The 19,881-nt window shown below is 40.8% G+C and overlaps 1 protein-coding gene across 5 annotated transcripts in view; it reads right to left on the reverse strand.

The window, feature by feature from the left end:
- Positions 1 to 6,280: 6,280 nt before the first annotated feature.
- The window catches only part of ARHGAP32 (Rho GTPase activating protein 32), a 139,310-nt gene continuing 125,709 nt past the window's right edge, over positions 6,281 to 19,881 (reverse strand). For all 5 annotated transcript variants that reach the window (XM_063436140.1, XM_063436139.1, XM_063436138.1 and 2 more), the window contains 2 exons: positions 14,246 to 14,652; positions 6,281 to 9,699 (listed from right to left, as the gene is read on the reverse strand). In XM_063436140.1, coding sequence (XP_063292210.1) covers positions 7,441 to 9,699; positions 14,246 to 14,652 — 2,666 coding nt within the window. In that variant the 3' untranslated portion in view covers positions 6,281 to 7,440. The remainder of the gene's footprint in view (positions 9,700 to 14,245; positions 14,653 to 19,881) is intronic.

Below are 19,881 nucleotides of genomic sequence, written 5' to 3' on the forward strand. Positions count from 1 at the left end.
AGTGTTCGTTACAATTAACAAAGTATGTGTTACTATGCTATACTGGTGGGCAGATTACTGTAGCTTTCTCTGTGTAGATTGGGGAACACTTGTTCCCTGTGTTTCATGTTGTTGTAACTGAGCTGCTATGTGTGATGTGCTATGCTATCATCGTTCTCATTTCAGCGATATTAAATGTATACATATTTCATTTACATTCATTTTGTGACATAACACAACTTTTACACCGTTCGATAAATAAATAAATCTGAAAAAAACAAAAACTGATTTAATTTCTGCTCCTTTGACTATAATTCCCAGTGTGAGAGGAAGTTGCCCATTCTGATCCTGGCTGAGTATGGATTGGGCAGTGGCTCAGACTGTGAATGGGTCAGAGCTGATAAAGGAGATAGTGCTACTGACTACACAGAAATAGGAGCTGCTTTACTGGTTAATGACCCTTGGAAGCTGTAATTAAATTCTATAAATCCTTCAGTTTGGAATCCATTAAACCCAAGGAACACCAATTTATGTTATTACATAAAAAAGAAATAGTGCAGGAGCCTTGCAGAGAATTCAATTTGCTGCCTGGTAGCTCTGTCTGCAACATTCACACCTGGAATTATTGCACAATGGCTAAAGAATAAAGAGTTTTCTTGTTAATTATTTTAAACATTTTATTTTTTAATTAGAATTGTGCACCTGATTGGCGCAACCAGATTATACCAGCATTATACCAAGTGCACATATTGCACTATTAAAGGAACGCCGTGTACACGTACAGCGCTATTGAAGGAACGTTGTGTGCACGTACAGCACTGTTAAAGGAACGTTGTGTGCACGTACAGCGCTATTAAATGAACTCTGTATGCACGTACAGCACTATTAAATAAATGCCGTGTACACATACAGCGCTATTAAATGAACGTTGTGTGCACGCACAGCACTAGTAAATGAACGCCATGTACACGTAGAGCGTTTTCCTGGGCACAGTAACCCCCCAGGACAGGAAATTGTTGGGAGATAGGGGGTGTGTGGTTTTTACTTGACTCACACATGTAAGTGCTTACATAGTGTGACTGAGGTTGAGGGAATTGGACATTTAATTTTAGAAGATATGTGAGCAAATAAAATAAAAATAATCTCCATTCTCCTCTTTAAGACACAGAAAGACAAATGCTCTTTAACCCCTTAAGGACCAAACTTCTGGAATAAAAGGGAATCATGACGTGTCAGACACGTCATGTGTCCTTAAGGGGTTAAAGGTTACCTGTCATGACAAATAAATGATTGAGAATAAAATTTATTGTATACCTTGTGCTAAGAAATGTCTAGACTTTTATCAAATCAGAGACATTTTGGTCGCTTTTGTCGGTACCGAAGCTGTGCCGAACGGCACAGAGATAGGTAGGCTGTGGTCATTTCAGCTAGATTCTTCAATACGTTTGGATTTGTTTAACCACCTAATATAATTTGAATGCTAGATGACATTTAATTGATACCCATGTGTTTAATTTATTAATGGAACACGCCATGCACCATAACTACTACAGAACTATAACGATTATGGTATTTGGAGTGTTCCTAAGTAAAGCCAAAACAAATATTCATTTGTATATATATATATATATATATATATATATATATTGTAAACAAAATGATGCATGTAACAGTAGTGTGCTTAGCAATATTAAGATCTTAAAGTCAACCTGTTGCATTTTTTTAAAATGTAGAATACAATCAGAGGGCATGAATGAAACCATGATAGATGTGTTATTACACTTTGTAATGGTAATCTATCCCTGTAACTCTCAGCAGTATTACTTGAAAGTCTCTTCCTGAACCATGCACGAGAATGGAAGATTGCACCATAGTCTTCCTGATTATTTTCATGAATTCTACAGTGGCTTCTATTGCACATTACGTGGCAGATGCATTTGGAGTCACCAGACAGTGTTTTTCAGCTGGGGTAAGTATAGGAGTTTACAAGCTGAACCTTCCACAGCTTTACCAAAGCTGTATTTAAAGGGACACTATGGTCATCAAAACAACAAACTTTAGCTTAATAAAGCATGTTTTGGTATATAGAGCTGTATAGACAAAATTAATTAACTCCTAAATGGAAGAGAGACATGATCTATACACCAAAACTGCTCCATTAAGCTACAGTTGTTTTCGTGACTATAGTGTCCCTTTAATACAATGTCTTTGTGGATAGTGATTTAAAAACCAAATCACAAAATTTAGTCAGAAGTAGCATTGTACAAATTTTTTACTTGACTTATTTTCCAACTTAGCTATTTTAGTCCAATTTTTGCAATTTGGATTTCAGTTTACCTCCATTCAGTATTTCATGTTGACCAGGAGGTGGCAGCAGAGTTCCATGTTAGCGACATTTTTGACCTTGAACCTTTTGATGCAAGTTTACATGCACTTTTCCCTATATTGTGTGATGGGCATCTTCTGGGGGACCTGTGTGTTGGGGCTTCTTCTGTGGACCCTCGCCAGGAGAGGGAACTGCCATTCAAACAGGGTTTGCGTCATTCCCCTGATGGTTCGGCATGAGTGAGCGCTGATTGGTCGCTGCAGGGCGCAGGCGACCAATCAGAGAAGGAGCGCCCATCCAAATGGGGTTTTGCGCCCTTTCACCTGATTGGCTATTGCTTGGTTTAGGCGCAAAGTTTGAATTCACCGGTCTAAACCAAGCAATTCCATGGAACTAATTTCAGGGATGTACAGAGCCTCGAGTCCAGACTTTAAATGATTTCTCGGGCTCTGTACATCTGATAGCCCCGCTATTTACAGGGATCCTAGATGGCACCTGGGGACATGTTTTTTATATGTGTAACCCCTTCCCGTGGCGCAGAGCCCCTAAGTGTTCCCCATGTATGTGCAGTTGGTATCTCCCAGGGTGGGAGATGGTTATCTGTAAACCATCCCCCTCCAGCCTGGGAGCGTGTTGAACTGAATGGAGACCCCCCCACTCTGTGCATAAAAGTGGTGTGTATCAAAAAAGGATTTTCAGTGTTTTTACCTCCAGTGCAGTGGGGGGAAGGGGGGTGTGGTAGTTACACTGTTCCAGCTTGTGATGGATGCAGCAGGGACAGTCCTTGTAAGGACTAAGAAGCACCCAGGGCTGTGTGGGAGAGCATAGAACTAATATAATACTAATACAACAATTAGCTATTTTTACAAGAGGTACAAACACTCTAGATTGGCAAAACACTTGTTTGTGTAAAAAGAAATCAGCCAGGTGTGAAGCTAATTTGTTCCTTTTATTTCAAGCATGACATTGAACAAATATCTCCAAGTATTTTATTCCCTAGAGGCTTCCAATTTGCAGGTGCCTCCAGAGGCCCCTCTAGCTACTGCATATGTCCACAATATCAGTCAAGGTTGATCCTCATGGTATAATGCAGGGCTTCCCAACAGGTAGATCCCCAGATGTTGTAGAACGACAACTCCCATGACGCTTTGCATGCATTTAGAATGGAAAAGCATCATGGGAGTTGTAGTTCTACAACATCTGGGGATCTGCCTGTTGGGCAGCCCTGGTATAATGTCATGCCTTTAACCCCTTCATGTTAGAACGGTCCAAGCTGCTCTATAGAGTGGGCTTTAATGGCATTAGGACATCATGAAATGTCATATGGCATACCTGGGGCTTCACTCTGTCAGTAGGGGCCATTTTTTTTTGTACAGTTGTGTTGTATGCAGCGCTCAGTGAGCGCTGCTTACAGCCCTTTAAATAGGCATAGCTACAATGTGGTGTGAGCAGGGAGACCCAATTATCAATTGACACCTTGGGGCTACTCTATTAGGGATAGATTGTCTGTTCCACTGATTAATAGAGGTGATATTCAGCATTCTAATATCCAGATATTAACAATAACTTAGTCACCTCTCCCAGTCACCACATGTCTACTTCTGCACCTGAAAACTACATGCTCCAGCCAGTTTGTGCCATTTTGCAACATCATGTCACCTTTCTGTGAGTTACTTCGGGCACAGCTCAAATGAAGGAGATAATCTACGGTAACATACCGGGCTGGCTGACAGTGATCGGAGTGTAATTGCGGTCAGCGTGTTCACTTAAGGTCAGATTTGTGTAGAAATTGGATTGCTTTTTCAAAACCTTAAATGCAGTATATCGGCAAAAATTGATATTGGTCAATTCCTGCACCCCATGAAAGCCGGATAACAGATGAGCTGAATGAAGTGTCATTCATTTGGAACACAGTGACCGGTGACTTAGGGATTGCACTCAGCCACCATGATTCTGCACTGACAGGTGCTCAATAGAGACCCCAGGGTCTCCCTGCATGGATTCATGCGGATGTGCTGGGTTTTATAAGCAGAACCAGTCACAGAGTTATCAGGACGCCTGAGTTTCAGCATTACAGGGATATCCTTGTAATGCTGAAAACAGCCAGTAGATGGCAACCACAGACTGCACTCCTGTTTTAACTAGGATACCTATCTGATAGAGCAAAGGGCTTTCTTAGGGTAGGATTAGTGTATAACGCTCCAGTATTGTAGAACTGTGCCACGTACAAAAAGACACCACGTCATAAAAGGAAACGCAGCCTTCTGGAGAGGGGTAAAGGCTAGCCTGCTACCCAGACTATGGACCTGTTCCACAATCTGCTAAAAGGGGCTGTTGTCCGAGTGGGGTGGGGCCCTGGCCACTTGTATTTGTAATTGAATCCCCAGAGCCAGATTATGCTGTTTTTTTTTTTTTGTGTTATTATGAGTGCTTATATGTTTCTCCATATGATTTAGTTATATGTATTAAATGTAATGTATTGATTGGTCAGGTTGTATGGTGCATTTCCCCTTCCTCCCCTCCCCCCCTTCCAAGCATGGCATTGTCCCATGGTTTCAGGAACACTTCCAAACCAATTGAAAGTGGTTGCCATGCTAGCTTAAATCACCCTTGTGGTCCCCACACTTCTTTGTAAAAACTGTTCTGCATTCACACAAATGTAATTAAGCTCTGTAGTGTAATTGGTTACTATTAGTCCCTAGTCCCAAGTTCATGTTGCTATTGGTTGGCTTGGGATAGGCAGTGAAAACTGGTTACTATCCCAAGTCCATGTTGCTATTGGTTGGTTTGGGATCACTGTGCTGTTTGTGAGGGGGTTACGGTGGAGGAACTTTATGTACCGCTGTAAACATATTGTATACATTGCAGGTGCCTACTCTGCTAAAATTTACCCGGCCGGGGAGGAGGGCCAGCGAGGGAGCTCAGCCTTTCTGCTCCCTCGGGCGACGTCTGTAGTAAAGCCGGGCGCTGGAATATGACGTCATATTCTGGCACCCGACATCACTAAACTGCACGTGAGGGAGCAGTGAGGACATATCAAGATAGAAGATCCCCACTGGACCCCAGGGAGAAGCCCCACATCAGCTCCCAAAGGTAGGGAGCAATAAAGAATATGATGTGTGTGCGTGTGTTGGTCAGTGTTGCATTGGCTGCGACTGGACCATGGAGTACTTGGAGGTGCATGGAGGCACGCAATGCCACGTCAAATTCAGACGTCATATCGACATGCACCACCTTCACAGGATTTCAAGAAGTAGCGGGAGGATCAGATTTGGCACAGGGTGCGGACGGCGCCATTTGGGGTATACCGGAGAGTTGCATACCGGCAGCGGCAATGTGAGCGGAGTCTGCTTGTTGGCTAGAGGGGGTTAGGGGGTGCTGTGGTTTAGTAGAGAGGCATGCTGTTTTTTTTTTTATACTGTACTTTTCAAAATTAACCTACATTTCCATGAAACTTTAAGTTTTTTTTTTTCGGCCCACATAAACTTAAACCTTGTTTATGTGGCCTGTGCTAGACTTTGAGTTTGACATGCTTGCTGTGGGGTATACATAGATGTGTTGTTGTTCTCCCTTTCACTAACTGTTGTCTAGTGCTTGGTGAAGCAGCATTTCTTCCAGCCTGAAGGGATTTAGTCGAAATATTGGAGCTCTGCTATATTTGTTTATACAAGCTTTTGCTAGGCCCTTTGGAAGGATATCTCCCCATGTAAACATTCTACTCTAAGCTTACCATTTTAGTAACAAAAAAAAAAGCGATCTAAATAGAATTTAAAGGGGGACTAACAACTATACCCACTACAGATCACTGTCATAGTTATGGTGCAAAGTATCAGGTTTTTTTTTCATTCCGGAACGGTTCCTGAACCGGGTAACATGACGTCACAGGAGAATTCCTAGTTCTAACCCTGAATTGTAAGCACTCTCTGTGTGAAGTGTGGGGTTTGGTGGAGTGGATTATGTACGAAATAGTCATCCTTCTGGCACAATGATGGTAATTTATTGATGAATCCAGATTAATGTGACATTTCCCGCCAAGTGGATTAACAAATTCAATAAAAGGACAATCCTGCAACACAGAATTTACATGATCCATTTTAACTCCCCCACAGAACATGCAATACTTCAATTCTATGGGATCCTTCTGTTTATGGAATCTTTTTACTGTACCTATAGACAATGTTTCAGCTGTATATGGAGGATGATATTATGTGTTGGTTTAGTTGTATATGGCCCCATTTAATGCACTAATCGAACAGACAATTTTCAATTCTATTTTATTCTTCTTCTTCTTCTTATTATTATTATTGCACCCTAGGGCCAGACAATGTTTGGATAATGCCCAAATGCACACTGTGAGGATATTCAATAAACACTGAATTGCAGTGAAGTGAAAATCAAACTGCAAATTGGAAGCTAAAGTAGCCAAGCTGTGACAATAGCAAACTTTGTTTTTTCCAGCTAAGCTGTTTTTACAGTTGCTTTTCAAATCACTACAATTCTGTGCTTAGCGAATAAGTTTTGCAAGATTTTCTTTTATTGAATATATGTCATATAAATGTATCCAAACACAAAAAGTGCCACCTTTGTATTTATCAGGACCAGTCCTTATCGGTGGAGTATTCTCCCAAAACAGAAAACCTTTCACATTACTGTTTTTTACCCTTTTATAAATATTTGTTTTATTACACTGTGAAACATGTGCCATAAAGAGTAACATATTAAAGATGATGTCTCTTGCTGACACACAACCAGCCCTGCATGGATTAAATAGGAGTCCTTTATTCCTCTCTGTGGCCCCTCTGATATTTAGGAAGTAGGGGACATGGGGTACAGACGGTACAGGAGAATGACAACACTGATTTACAACATAAAACAGTTCTAACAATGAGGGAATGTGGATCAGTGTCCATGTATATTGCTAGAGGTGTGTTTGTGGATCACAGTTATTTTGTGTTTTCACCTAGATTTTAGTTTTCTCTGTTTATTTTTAATTCATTTTTTAGCTTTTTGTCTTTTGAAAAAATAAAACAGTCCGCTGTCCAGCAGGGGTCTGCCTAATAAGAATGAAGTCCTCTTTCCATTACTAACCTTCCTAATTCTAAACCCCTCTACGCCTTCCCTGTGTTGGCAGCACCTTAGTCTGCATGGACTTTTGTCTCGGTCCTCTGCAGGGCAAGCTCAGCAGCTAGAAAGGCCCCCTGGCCCAGGGCAGTGGCATAGGTTCGTCCATGTGGAAGGGGAAAGGCATTTGGGGTAGACTGGCTGGCAGCTCGATGGTGGGGAATAGAATGGTAGTCAGCCAGGTTATCATACTGAGGCAGTGCAGTACTGGAGTTATTCCGCTTACTGTGAAGGGTTTGGTAAGTATAGAAGTTGCCAGGGTCTCTTTCTAAAGACTCTGGATTATGGCCTCGGAGGCTGTGACTCCTCTCTGGCTTGGGTGGAGGGGCAGCAGTGGCAAAAGGTGCTGCCTCCTCCCTGTAACAGTCTCGATGTGTGTTATCAGCTGGTCTGGTAAGGGTTCGGTCCATGTCCTCTGAATGCCTCAATTCCTTGTGATTAAGCCTCGTTGGTTCCTGCAGAGCAACATTATATTTGTTGGTAGTGGAATGATATGATTTAGAATCGGAGGGGTTTGGCATAGTTTTGGAGCTATAATCTAAATGTGGAAATGGAGGACCATTTCTTCCATCTGTGGATTGCTTGTATCCAGGGTCTTGATGAGGTTGAGTTCGATGCTCTGAGGACAAGTCATGCTGCAGTCGACCCCTATTAGTTCCACTCTGCTTTTGTGGGAGTGATGGTTTATCCTGATGCCCATTTCCATAAGCAGAGGTTGAATGTAATACTCTCTCATCACCTTCTACTCTTCCAGAATAACGGATATCTTTAGAATCCGCCACACTTAACAGTCCAGGGGTCTTGCCAGGGTCTGAACGACTTCGCAGATGAATAACATCTAATCCTGCAATATCCTCTACCAATGAAGGAGTAACATTATCATACTGCGACATGACTGGCCCCTTTGCTCTCTGCCGTGCTTTAGTCTCACGTCTCAGAGACTGCAGTCTATACCGGTCCATATCTTCCATATCCCAGGAGATGTGAAGAGGACGAGAATGTTCAGGAGGCAGAGCAGGAGGGACATCTCTACTAATGAAATTGTGCTCCCGCAATGTGCCCCTAGGATATGGAGCCATGCCTTGGGATCTGTAAGAGGACTTTGGCTGAAATCTCGTGGTATAAGAAGCAAAGTCACGGCTTGGGTACAGGTGTAGTTGGCGCAGACGCAATGTACTGTAAGGGTCCATATCATAAAAAGTGCCATCTGATGAGTAGTATGTTGTGCTCCCTGTATATGGGCTGTAGCGATAATGTACCCTTCCATTCTCAAAGTAAGGCTGCAACTGTGTGACGTGATAGTCAGACTGAGAAGTAAAGGTTGGACATGGTTTATACTGGTACAGAGGCCGCGGACAATATGCTGGCTCATCATCTGGTGGCACCTCTGTTCTAGATATGGGGACAGCACGGATAGGAGGTGGCGGAGGTTGCATAGGGACATGGAGAGACTGTACCCGTCTGATTGTAGGATAGAGAGATGTATCTTCTGAATAGCTACGAAGACCTGGACTCATGGATAGCATATAGTCAGGCCGGTTCCGTGTGCGTGCATGCTTTGCCTGGGTCATATAGGTTCCATAAAGTGTTGAATTGGAGGAAGGGGTGTCACAGCGGGAACCATATGATGGTGGAGGCATAGGTGGCGGGACATTTTCTGCTCGATAAGACTTGGAAACTGCTGGCTTGTGGTGCAGAAAACCATCATTTAAACTCTCAGATTCCACTTGGGAAGAGTATGGCTGCCGAAAGCTGTTTGCTGACTCAATGTTTTCACACTTGCCCATGGTTGGATAGTGATGCCTGTAGGCTTCCCCTAATTCAGTTGTATCTTCTGGCTTGGCCTGGGAGGAATATGGATGTCTGTAGTTAGACCCTTGCTCCACCATGCTCTCAGACTTCGTAGGCATTGAATAATTGTGTCTAGGTAGTGCATCTTCCAGAGATGACGGTAGCATCATTGTATTTAACAAAGAATGGTAATTGGATGCTGTGATGGCATCACCATAGCTGGAGTGAAGAGCTGTGGCCAATCGGCTTTCTATAGTTCTGACTGGTGGGGCTGGTGGAGCTGTGCTGTATGTGGGATGTGAGGGAAAGGATTCTGACTGTTGATGGAGATGTGGTAATAGTTTCGGGCTCTCCTTAGCTTGGTCAGTGGAAGCTGGTGGAGGAAAAGAATCCCCTGCAGAAAATGATTCACTAGAGAAATTGGAATTCATTTCATTGGGTCCAGCAACCTCTACATCCTCAGGTGGCATTGATACAGAAACCTAGAACACAAAACAGAATCAGACATTTTAAAAGATATTCAACTATTTTTCCAAACAGCATTCTAGCAAAATTTTGAAAAAAGGATTAGCTACAGATGTTGGGTGTAAAATACCCACCCTGTTGCCAAGATTGGACTAGAGTAGGTAATAAAGGGCCTAACCCATAAATATGTAAATAGATAAACTAATAGTAATTCAACTCCAACAGGAGTTAGATATCCAAAGATTACCACAAGAGTTAGTCATTCATTTGAGATTACAAAAGCTATACCCATTAACATTAATTTGAAGTCTTTATTACTGAAAAAAGACGCTAATTACACAATTTACGTGAAAACATAATCCAGTGAGAAAAAACAAAAAGTGATCCAGTGTAAATTAAAATCAAAGGATCCACAAAAACATTAGAGAGTTTCTAAAATTAAATTCACAAACCCATAAACCTTATTTGCATTATATTTCTATTAATACATATTTTACCCATTGATAAATTGTATATGGATAAAATAATACTTTCTTACATTAACCCCTTAAGGACCGGACTGTTTTTGCGATGTTGTACATTTGCGACCAGGCATCTTTTTACACTTTTGTGGTGTTTGTGTTTAGCTGTAATTTTCCGCTCTCTCATTTACTGTTCCCATACAAATTATATATTGTTTTTTTTCAGGACAAAGGGGGCTTTCTTTACATACCATTATTTATATAATCTCATGTAATTTAATTTTTAAAAAATGAAAAAATATGATGAAAAAATACACGTTTTTTTGACTTTTATGTGAAAAATCTTTTACTCCTCTACAAAAGCGAATGAAAAAAACTGCTAAATAGATTCAAAATGTTGCCCTGAGTTCAAAAATACCCAGTGTTTACATGCTTTTTGCTATTTTTTTGCATGTTATAGGGCTATAAGTACAAGTAGGATATTGCGGTTTCAAAACATACATTTTTAAAATGTATCAATAGTGACATTGTAACACTATTATCTGTCATAAATTGCTAAATAACACCCCACATGTACATATTTTTTTAAAAGTAGACAACCCAGGGTATTCAATATGGGGTATGTCCAGACTTTTTAAGTAGCCACTTAGTCGCAAACACTGGCCAAAGTTAGCGTTCATATTTGTTTGTGTGTGAAAAAAGTAAAAAACTAAATTGAACGCTAATTTTGGCCAGTGTTTGTGACTAAGTGGTTACTAAAAAAGACTGGACATACCCCATTTGCAATACCTTGCGTTGTCTTCTTTTGCAAATGGTGTGCCATCATGGGGGTAATTCTCATTCCTGGGCTACCATACGCTCTCAAAGGCAACGTAACCAACCTGGCCATTTTCAATGTGAAAATATTTGACCCATATATTTGACCCTGTAACTTTCAAAAACGCTATAAAACCTGTACATGGGGGGTCCTGTTCTACTCAGGAGACTTTGCTGAACACAAATATTAGTGTTTCAAAACTGGAATATGTATCACAACAATTATATCATCAGTAAAAGTGCTGTTTGTGTGTGAAAAATGCAAAAAAAGTCACTTTCACTGACAATATCATCGCTGTGATATGTTTTACTGTTTTGAATCACTAATATTTGTGTTCAGCGAAGTCTCCCAAGTAAAACAGTACCCCCCATGTACAGGTTTTAGGGTGTTGTAGAACATTACAGGGTAAAATAAAGTGATAGCAAATTAAATTCTCTGGACTTTCGGCCTGGGTTGGCAGGCAGGTCCCTTAAATTGCAATCAATAAAATAACGTAATTATGTAAAAATATTACATAAATACGCACGTAGAATTTAAATATATATGCATATTTATATATTTGAAGTCTACGTGTATATTTATATAATTTTGTATATGGACATATGAATAGTTCGCATTCTTTTTATTTATTTATATATACATAGATATATATACAATTTCATTCTAAGTGTATTTTGATATAAATATATATATATTAATATCAAAATACAGTTAGAATAAAATTTCGTATAGATATAATTTTTTTTAATTTTTATTATTATTTTACATTTTTTTTATTTAATTTAAATTATTTATTATTAGTATTTTATAATATATATATATAATAACTATATATATTGTATATATATATTATTATATATATACACGTGTGTAATTTAATTATAAGGGTATTTTTATATTAATATATGTACATATTAATATAAAAATACACTTAGCATGACATTATATATATGATATATAGACATATATTATATAGGTATAATATATGTCTATATATCATATATACACATATATAATAATATTATTTTTTTTATTAACTTTCACTTTACATTTTTTTTGGATTTTACAGTTGCAGGGAGACTGCCTGTCAGCACAGACAGTCCCCCTGCAGGCAGAGACTAGGACACCTATTGTGACCATGTGGTCGCCCTGTTGGGCGATCACATGGCCACAGGGGTCCTAAACCGCCATGGGGAGACTGTCTGGGCTGCAGGCAGTCTCCCCACACCGGGAGCACCGCCGATCGCAGCCGGGGGAACGACGACGATCGGGTAAGTACATTGGACGGTTCAGGACCGTCACCGGTCGGCAACGCAAAAATGCCGATGACGGTCCTGAACCGTCCTCCGTCCTTAAGGGGTTAAAGGGACACTATAGTCACCTGAACAACTTCAGCTTAATGAGGTTGTTCAGGTGAGAACTATAGCTCCCTGCAGCCTCTCATGTAAACACTGTATTTTCTGAGAAAATACAGTGTTTACACTGAAAGCTAGGAACACCTACAGTTGCAGTCACTCAGAGTGAACCAGATGGACTTTGGAGTTGATGAAGGCATAATATGCCTCCATCCACTCAGATCTGCTGTCAGCAGAGCACAGGGCAGCACTGTGCACAGCATCCTGTGATTCAGTATCTCCTCCCTCTGCATGCAGACATTGAACTTTCCTCATTGAGATTCTTCGATTCAATTCATCTCTAAGAGGAGATGCTGATTGGCCAGGGCTGTGTTTGAATCATGCTGGCTCTGCCCCTGATCTGCCTCTTTGTCAGTCTCAGCCAATCCTATGGGGAAGCACTGTGATTGGATCAGGCTACCACATGTCAGCAGACTGCTTGTTTTTCTGAGTCTAACAGCATGCAGAGTTACAGCTTCAGGCTTGAATACAGTAAGATTTTTACTATATGTATGGAGGCATGAGGGGCCCAGGGGGGCTAGGAATACATGTTTGTGTTCCTGACTCTATAGTGATCCTTTAACTAAGACACTAACTCCTGAATGAGTCAAATGGATACTACTGTTTGATTTCATTTATTGCAAAAGGGAATCTTTGAAGTGACTACACATTAGAGAAACATCTGTGACTAGAAAATGCAGCATATTCCAAACCCCTTTAAGAGAACTTAAAAGCCCTCATTGGTTGGAAAAGCGAACAATTGGATTGTAAATTGGTTTAACCACAATATAAAAATAATCCATTCTAAAAAAAAAAAAAATATATCAGTTATCAATACCAACAAGGCATTAATTTAGGTCTGTGGTTATCCCTAATGAATTTGATGACAAAAATGTAGCCAGCAATTAAGGTGCAAACCTTCTATTCAGCCCACTACTAGTAGGTGATGTTTATTAGAAAAATGAGTGGTCAAAAGCCATAACTGCAGTAATGAAAAAAAGTTTAGCAAATGTCTCCAAAACAACTGTTTATTTCATGGACCAGCTTAGGAGATCCGCGTCAGATTTAAGGATTACCTTTTTGTGGCTGGTGTAGCTACATGCAGCCTGGATCAAATGGCCCTGCCTGAATTGGAAGTGTTAAAACTACAGGGCACCTGATGACGACTTGTTAAAACAACATGTTATATATCACTTTTATAATACTACTGGACGACACATTGCAAACATTATTTTGTGTCAGGTACATTCAATAAATCTGGAATCGAGAAGAACTGACACAGAGATTGAAAAATATAGGGTAACACAGCAGAAGTGGGAAAATGTTTTTCTGGTGGCTGTATTGGCTTAAAATGTGCAGTTTGCCTTTTCAGTTTAGTTAAGCTCTATGGTATTTTAGCAGGGTTTCTTGTAGCACTAATATATTGCTAGAAACACAAGGATTTCATCAAAGAAAAACTGTTTTAAGAATGTAATAAAATTAAATAAGCACTGCTGGTACCATAGCCACTATATTGCACAGTTGTTTTGGCTAGATCGCTCTGCCCAGCTACTTCCTTTCTTAATCTGAGGTTTCATCCAGGAAGCCTTGGAACAGGCATCACTGAAAGGCTGAGTGTCCCTAGCTACCCATTGTGGGTTCTGATTAAAGCCCCGGAACAATAAAAGATGTAGTTGGGCAGAGCATAAGCTGCCGTCTTCCAAGGTTTGGGGTTGAACTGCATGTGGGGTTTTACCAGTTAAGGTAAGATGGCACTCAAATCCTACACGCACAATAACAACTTTGTAATTACATTTTTTAAGGTGCCAGCTGGTCTGGGAAATAATGAAGATTTTTCCATGACAAAAAAAAATAACCCAAGATATGAAATGGAAATAGGCTGTTACAGTACCTGGCTTGAAGGGCTTAGGCCGGGTGTGAGTCCTGTCAAGGGATTGTGGCCAGTTACAGGACTGTAATGAATGGTGGTGATGCAAAAAGAGGAAGTGGTGCTTGGTGTTGTCTTATGGACAGGACTGGTCTCTTTTGGTGAAGGCGGTGGTGGGGTCCTTGGAGTAGGAGACTCATTGTGTTTGTTGAGTTCGGGTGGTGGCTGTTCTTCTGGTGGTGGCGGTAGGGGAAGATCCATGAACTGGAGATAGGGAGGTCTTTTCTGAGACTGAAAGGACGCTTGCTGAGCAGATTCTGCCAGTGCCAGTGCCAGCATACGAGCAGCATTTTTTGGTGGAGGAGGTGGTGGAATCAGTGAAACACTGCTAACCGGGGCTGGCTCTTGTGGAGACTCTAGTGTGGAAGTTCCTGCAGGCAAAAAATAAATAAAATCTGAGAAAATTGCAATCTTGCACAAATTCATACACTGTGATCAAGTCAAAAGGTGAAGAGGTACCAAATAACCTTTCTCCTGAGTGGGGGTTACCCCCTGGTGAAGAATATTCATTAATAATGCACAAAGAAAAGAGGGAGAGCAAGAGAAACAGGATAGAGTAGTCTTGGGAGTGGGGTTCCCTACTGGTAACGGGAAACAAATTAGGGTACATACAAGAACATAAAGTGAACCTCTAAGCATAGGTACTAGAACTTAACTCTTAAAGGACCACTATAGTGCCAGGAAAACACTTGTTTTCCTGGCACTATAGTGCCCTGAGGGAGCCCCCACCCTCAGGGTCCCCCTCCCGCCCGGCTCTGGAAAGGGGAAAAGGAGTAAAACTTACCTTTTTCCAGCGCTGGGCGGGGAGATCTCTGCCTCCAATCCTCCTCCGTTCCGCCCCGTCGGCTGAATGCGCACGCGCGGCAAGAGCTGCGCGCATTCAGCCGGTCGCATAGGAAAGCATTTACAATGCTTTCCTATGGACGCTTGCGTGCTCTAACTGTGATTTTCACAGTGAGAATCACGCAAGCGCCTCTAGCGGCTGTCAATGAGACAGCCACTAGAGGATTTGGGGGAAGGCTTAACCCATTAATAAACATAGCAGTTTCTCTGAAACTGCTATGTTTATAAAAAAAATGGGTTAACCCTAGCTGGACCTGGCACCCAGACCACTTCATTAAGCTGAAGTGGTCTGGGTGCCTAGAGTGGTCCTTTAATAAGAATAGAGAGAGTCTGGAGTGCTTGGATTAAGGTAGCGTATCCAGAGGAGTGGAGTAACCCACTGGTGATGGGAAATTAGGGTGGTACAATGGAAAGTTGTCGTGCACCCTCACACGTGTTACAGAGCTTAAGATTAACCCCTTAAGGACCGGACAGTTTTGGCCATGTTGTAGGTTAAGGACCAGGGCTGTTTTAATACTTTTGTGGTGTTTGTGCTAAGCGGTCATGTTCTTCTTTATCATTTACTGTTTTTATACAAATTATATATTGTTTTTTTCAGGACAAGAAGGTTTTTCTTTACATACCATTATTTGTATGATGTCATATAATTTACTTTAAAAATAATAATAAAATATGGTGAAATTTAAAAAAATAAAAAACAGTTTTTTGACTTTTACTTGAAAAATGTTTTACTTATCTACAAAAGCTAATAAAAAAAAATACTGCTAAATAGATTCAAAATATCGTCCTGAGTTTAAAAACACCCAGTGTTTATGTGCTTTTTTTTTCTTTTTTGCAAGTTATAAGGCTATCGGTACAAGTAGGAAATTGCTGTTTCAAAATATATATTTTTAAAATGTATCAATAGTGACATTGTAACACTGTTATCTGTCATAAATATCTGAATCACACCCCACATGTACATATTTTTTTAAAGTAAACAACCCAGGGTAGTCAATATGGGGTATGTCCAGTCTTTTTTAGTAGCCACTTAGTCACAAACACTGACCAAAGTTAGCATTTATATTTGTTTGTGTGTTAAAAATGCAAAACATGGGGGGGCGGAGCCTGAAAGGCAAACTGAACGGACGCATCTTGAAAGAGCTCCTGCCAAACGTCGCACAAAAATAGCACCAAGACCCTAACTAAAGCTTGAAACCATACCGGGGCACGCTACCCAGGTAGGGAGTGTCCTTGGGCGGCCACGACCTGAATGCGGCACCCTGCGGCCCACGGGAGATGGGGAGAGGCGGCCGCTCTCTCCGATCCCACACCGGGGTACCAGAGACAAAGAAGCCGAATATCAGGCTACCAAGGACCGGCGGGGGTCATCCCGGTCTACCACCAAGAAGCAACCGGGCCACGGCATCTAGTCGCACAGTACAGCACAATGGCGGACACCACGTGCACATCAGAACGCGCAGCAGTGGAGCCGGACCTCACGACCAGGCTCAACGCCATCTGTGAAGCCTTCTGGGCGAAATTAGAAGAGGGGAACGGCGGCTCAAAGCAAACATGCGATCAACGAGCAAAAAACCCAAGCAGCATAGTTATAATTATAGTTATAAAGAAATAAGATCCCTGATAGAACAGGGTCTTATGGTGTGTCCATAGAATCTTTGGATAGGGGATAACCCTTAATGTCAAAATGAATGTAGGAACTGCTGGTGGGCCCAAGCCCAATACAAGACAGGGCTCAGGGGTACCAAGGAAGATTCTATGAGTTTACTCTTGTATGGAAATCAAAACACCTTTATTATAGGGTACACATTCCCCAAAAAGATAAAGGAAACTTATAAATAATACTAACACATCTAATAAAATAAATCGAGAGAGGTAGTAATATATACAAATGAGACAGGAGTGAGCAATAGGGTACCTAAGACCCTTTGACCAGGGTTAACTTGTGTATCTGAGAGGTCTGTGTGAAATACAGACACGGCTTGTTGAGGGCTAAAAAAGGCCCTAAAAGAAATAGTATTATATGTAGAGCTAACTTTGTCAACAATGCGATAGATACAGTTAGGTAATAAAACTTAGAACATTGTGTCAAGTGTATCCAGGACTGAAAAAGTCTTATTGGATCTATTACTCAATGCTTCTAGTTGCTGGGCTTCAACATATGGCTACTTAATTAGGCTGTCCATAAAAAGAGTTGAGGACGTTTCCAGTGCTTGGTGTACTGCTTAAGCACTAGGATAGAAAAAATCCAACCCAAGCATAGAAAAAGGTACCCCTCGCCCAGACAGCACACCAAAATGGCACCACAGGCGGGAATACCTCCCGCACACAAGCAACCACACGAGGGGATCACAAGCACCTAAGCAAAGAAGCAGAGAGAAACGAACCCTCCACACTCCCAGCAAACGCCTGGGCCAAGCCAGACAGCCGCAGGAAACGCCCTGCTTCACATCATGCTGGCCGACAAGAGAGAGAACTCAGCAGACCTCACTTCCCGCAGCACTACCACGCTCCCCACTAGGACCTACAGAGTGGGCCCCTCTACAAGCCTGGGTTCAGAGGAAACATCAATCTCAGCATGGAACCGACATCTTGTGTCCGAGCTACCCTATCCACATCACGATCCTATCCTCACTCCAGCACAAGACCATGAAGTGGAAGCAGAGCCTACCGATGACCTCAACAGACTGCCTGCGGGTTTGGACACCGTGGGGGGGCTCAATAATGAACGCTGATAACAGGGACCGCAGGGATTCCCCCTCGGTGGGCATTGGCTAGGGGGCACATAAACCAGTGTGGCGGTCTCACTGCTAGGGGCCAGCCATAACACAGCTAGGCTAGTCTGACTACACTGACTATTTGCCTGCAAACTATTACACTCATTATACCCAGTGGCACCCACTAACTTGACACTAGCTACATGACTCAGACAAGACACACTTGCCCAGCATAGGCCTAAACATCTTAAAAATCTGTGTCAGATACCAGTGGAATAGTTTGTTTAACTCATACGTCATAGTAATATTAATGCTTAACTGACATAAATAAGCATGCTGATGTTTTAGCGACACAAACGACTAAGCCTGTTTTACACTGAGAACATACTATTAATGTTGAAGCTTTTTCTTGTTTAAAAATGTACCTCATCTTGTGACACAACTTTTCCAGTTTTAGCTTTATACTATTATAAAATGTGCTGTCAAATCGCATGCCATATCTAACCAAATGTCTCTAACTTGCCAATGCTATCGTGGCATTGCAAAGGAAATGTTAACTGTCTATACATGCACAAGAAAAATAAAGAATTAAAAAATAAAAATAAAAATGAAAATGAAAACATAATTATGAACGCAAACTTTGGCCAGTGTTTGTGACTACTAAAAAAGACTGAACATACCCCATTTGCAATACCTTGGATTGTCTTCTTTTGCAAACGGTATGCCATCATGGGGGTAATTCTCATTCCTGGGCTACCATACGCCCTCAAAGGCAACATAACCAACATGGCAAATTTCAATGTAAAAAAAAAAGGAAAATCAAGCCTTATATTTGACCCTGTAACTTTCAAAAACACTATAAAACCTGCGTATGGGGGTACTGTTATACTCTGGAGACTTCGCTGAACACAAATATTAGTGTTTCAAAACAGTAATAGGTATCACAACAATGATATATCATTAGAAAAAGTGATGTTTGTGTGTGAAAAATGCAAAAAAAACGTCACTTTCAATATCATTGCTGTGATATGTTTTACTGTTTTGAAACACTAATATTTGTGTTTAGCGACGTCTCCTGAATAAAATAGTACCCCCCCCCATATACAGGTTTTAGGGTGTCATGTAAAGTTACAGGGTTAAATACAGTGCTAGCAAATTAAATTCTCTGGACTTTCGCCTGGGTTGTCAGGCAGGTCCCTCAAATTGCATAAATATGCATGTAGAATTTAAATATATATACATATTTATATATTTGAAGTCTATGTGTATATTTATGAAATTATTTATGTAATTTTGTATATGGATGGATATATATGTATTTTATGTATTTGTATATACATAGATATATATTCATTCTAAGTGTATTTTGATAAATATATATATTAATATCAATAGTTAATAAAATTACATATATAATATATTTAAAAAAAATTATTTATATTTTATAATAGTGTGTGTGTGTGTGTGTGTATATATATATATATATATATATATATATATATATATATATACACACACACACATATATATATATTTATTTTTATTTATTTTTTACTTTGACTGCTTTATTATATTTTTTACAATTATTTTTCACCAGCAGTTCCTGCTGGTGAAAAATGTCAGCCCAGGTAGTCCCCCTGCAGGCAGATTCAAAGACGCCTATTGCAGCCATGTGACCGCTCTGTCAGAACGAACACATGGTCACGAGGGCCTAATTATCAGGCAGTCGCCCCAGACCAGGAGCAACGCCGATCGGGGAACGGTGGCGATCAGGTAAGTAAATGTTTCCGTTATGACGGTTCAGGACCGTCATCGTTCCTCGAGGGGATTTTTCCGATGACGGCCCTGAAGGGGTTAAAACACATTTCTTTGAGACTATCTCCAGATATAAAAAAAAGGGGATTATAATTTAAACTGTGCTCAGTCGCTACTGTATCAGGTTGTGTACGAGACGACAGTAATACCCACTGTATCTGGTGAAGAACATCTCAGCAAGGTGGAATCCACATTTGCCAAAGACTAGTAGTTAGTAAGGGATAA

Source organism: Pelobates fuscus, chromosome 11 (assembly GCF_036172605.1).
Source record: "Pelobates fuscus isolate aPelFus1 chromosome 11, aPelFus1.pri, whole genome shotgun sequence".
NCBI classification, from domain to species: domain Eukaryota; kingdom Metazoa; phylum Chordata; class Amphibia; order Anura; family Pelobatidae; genus Pelobates; species Pelobates fuscus.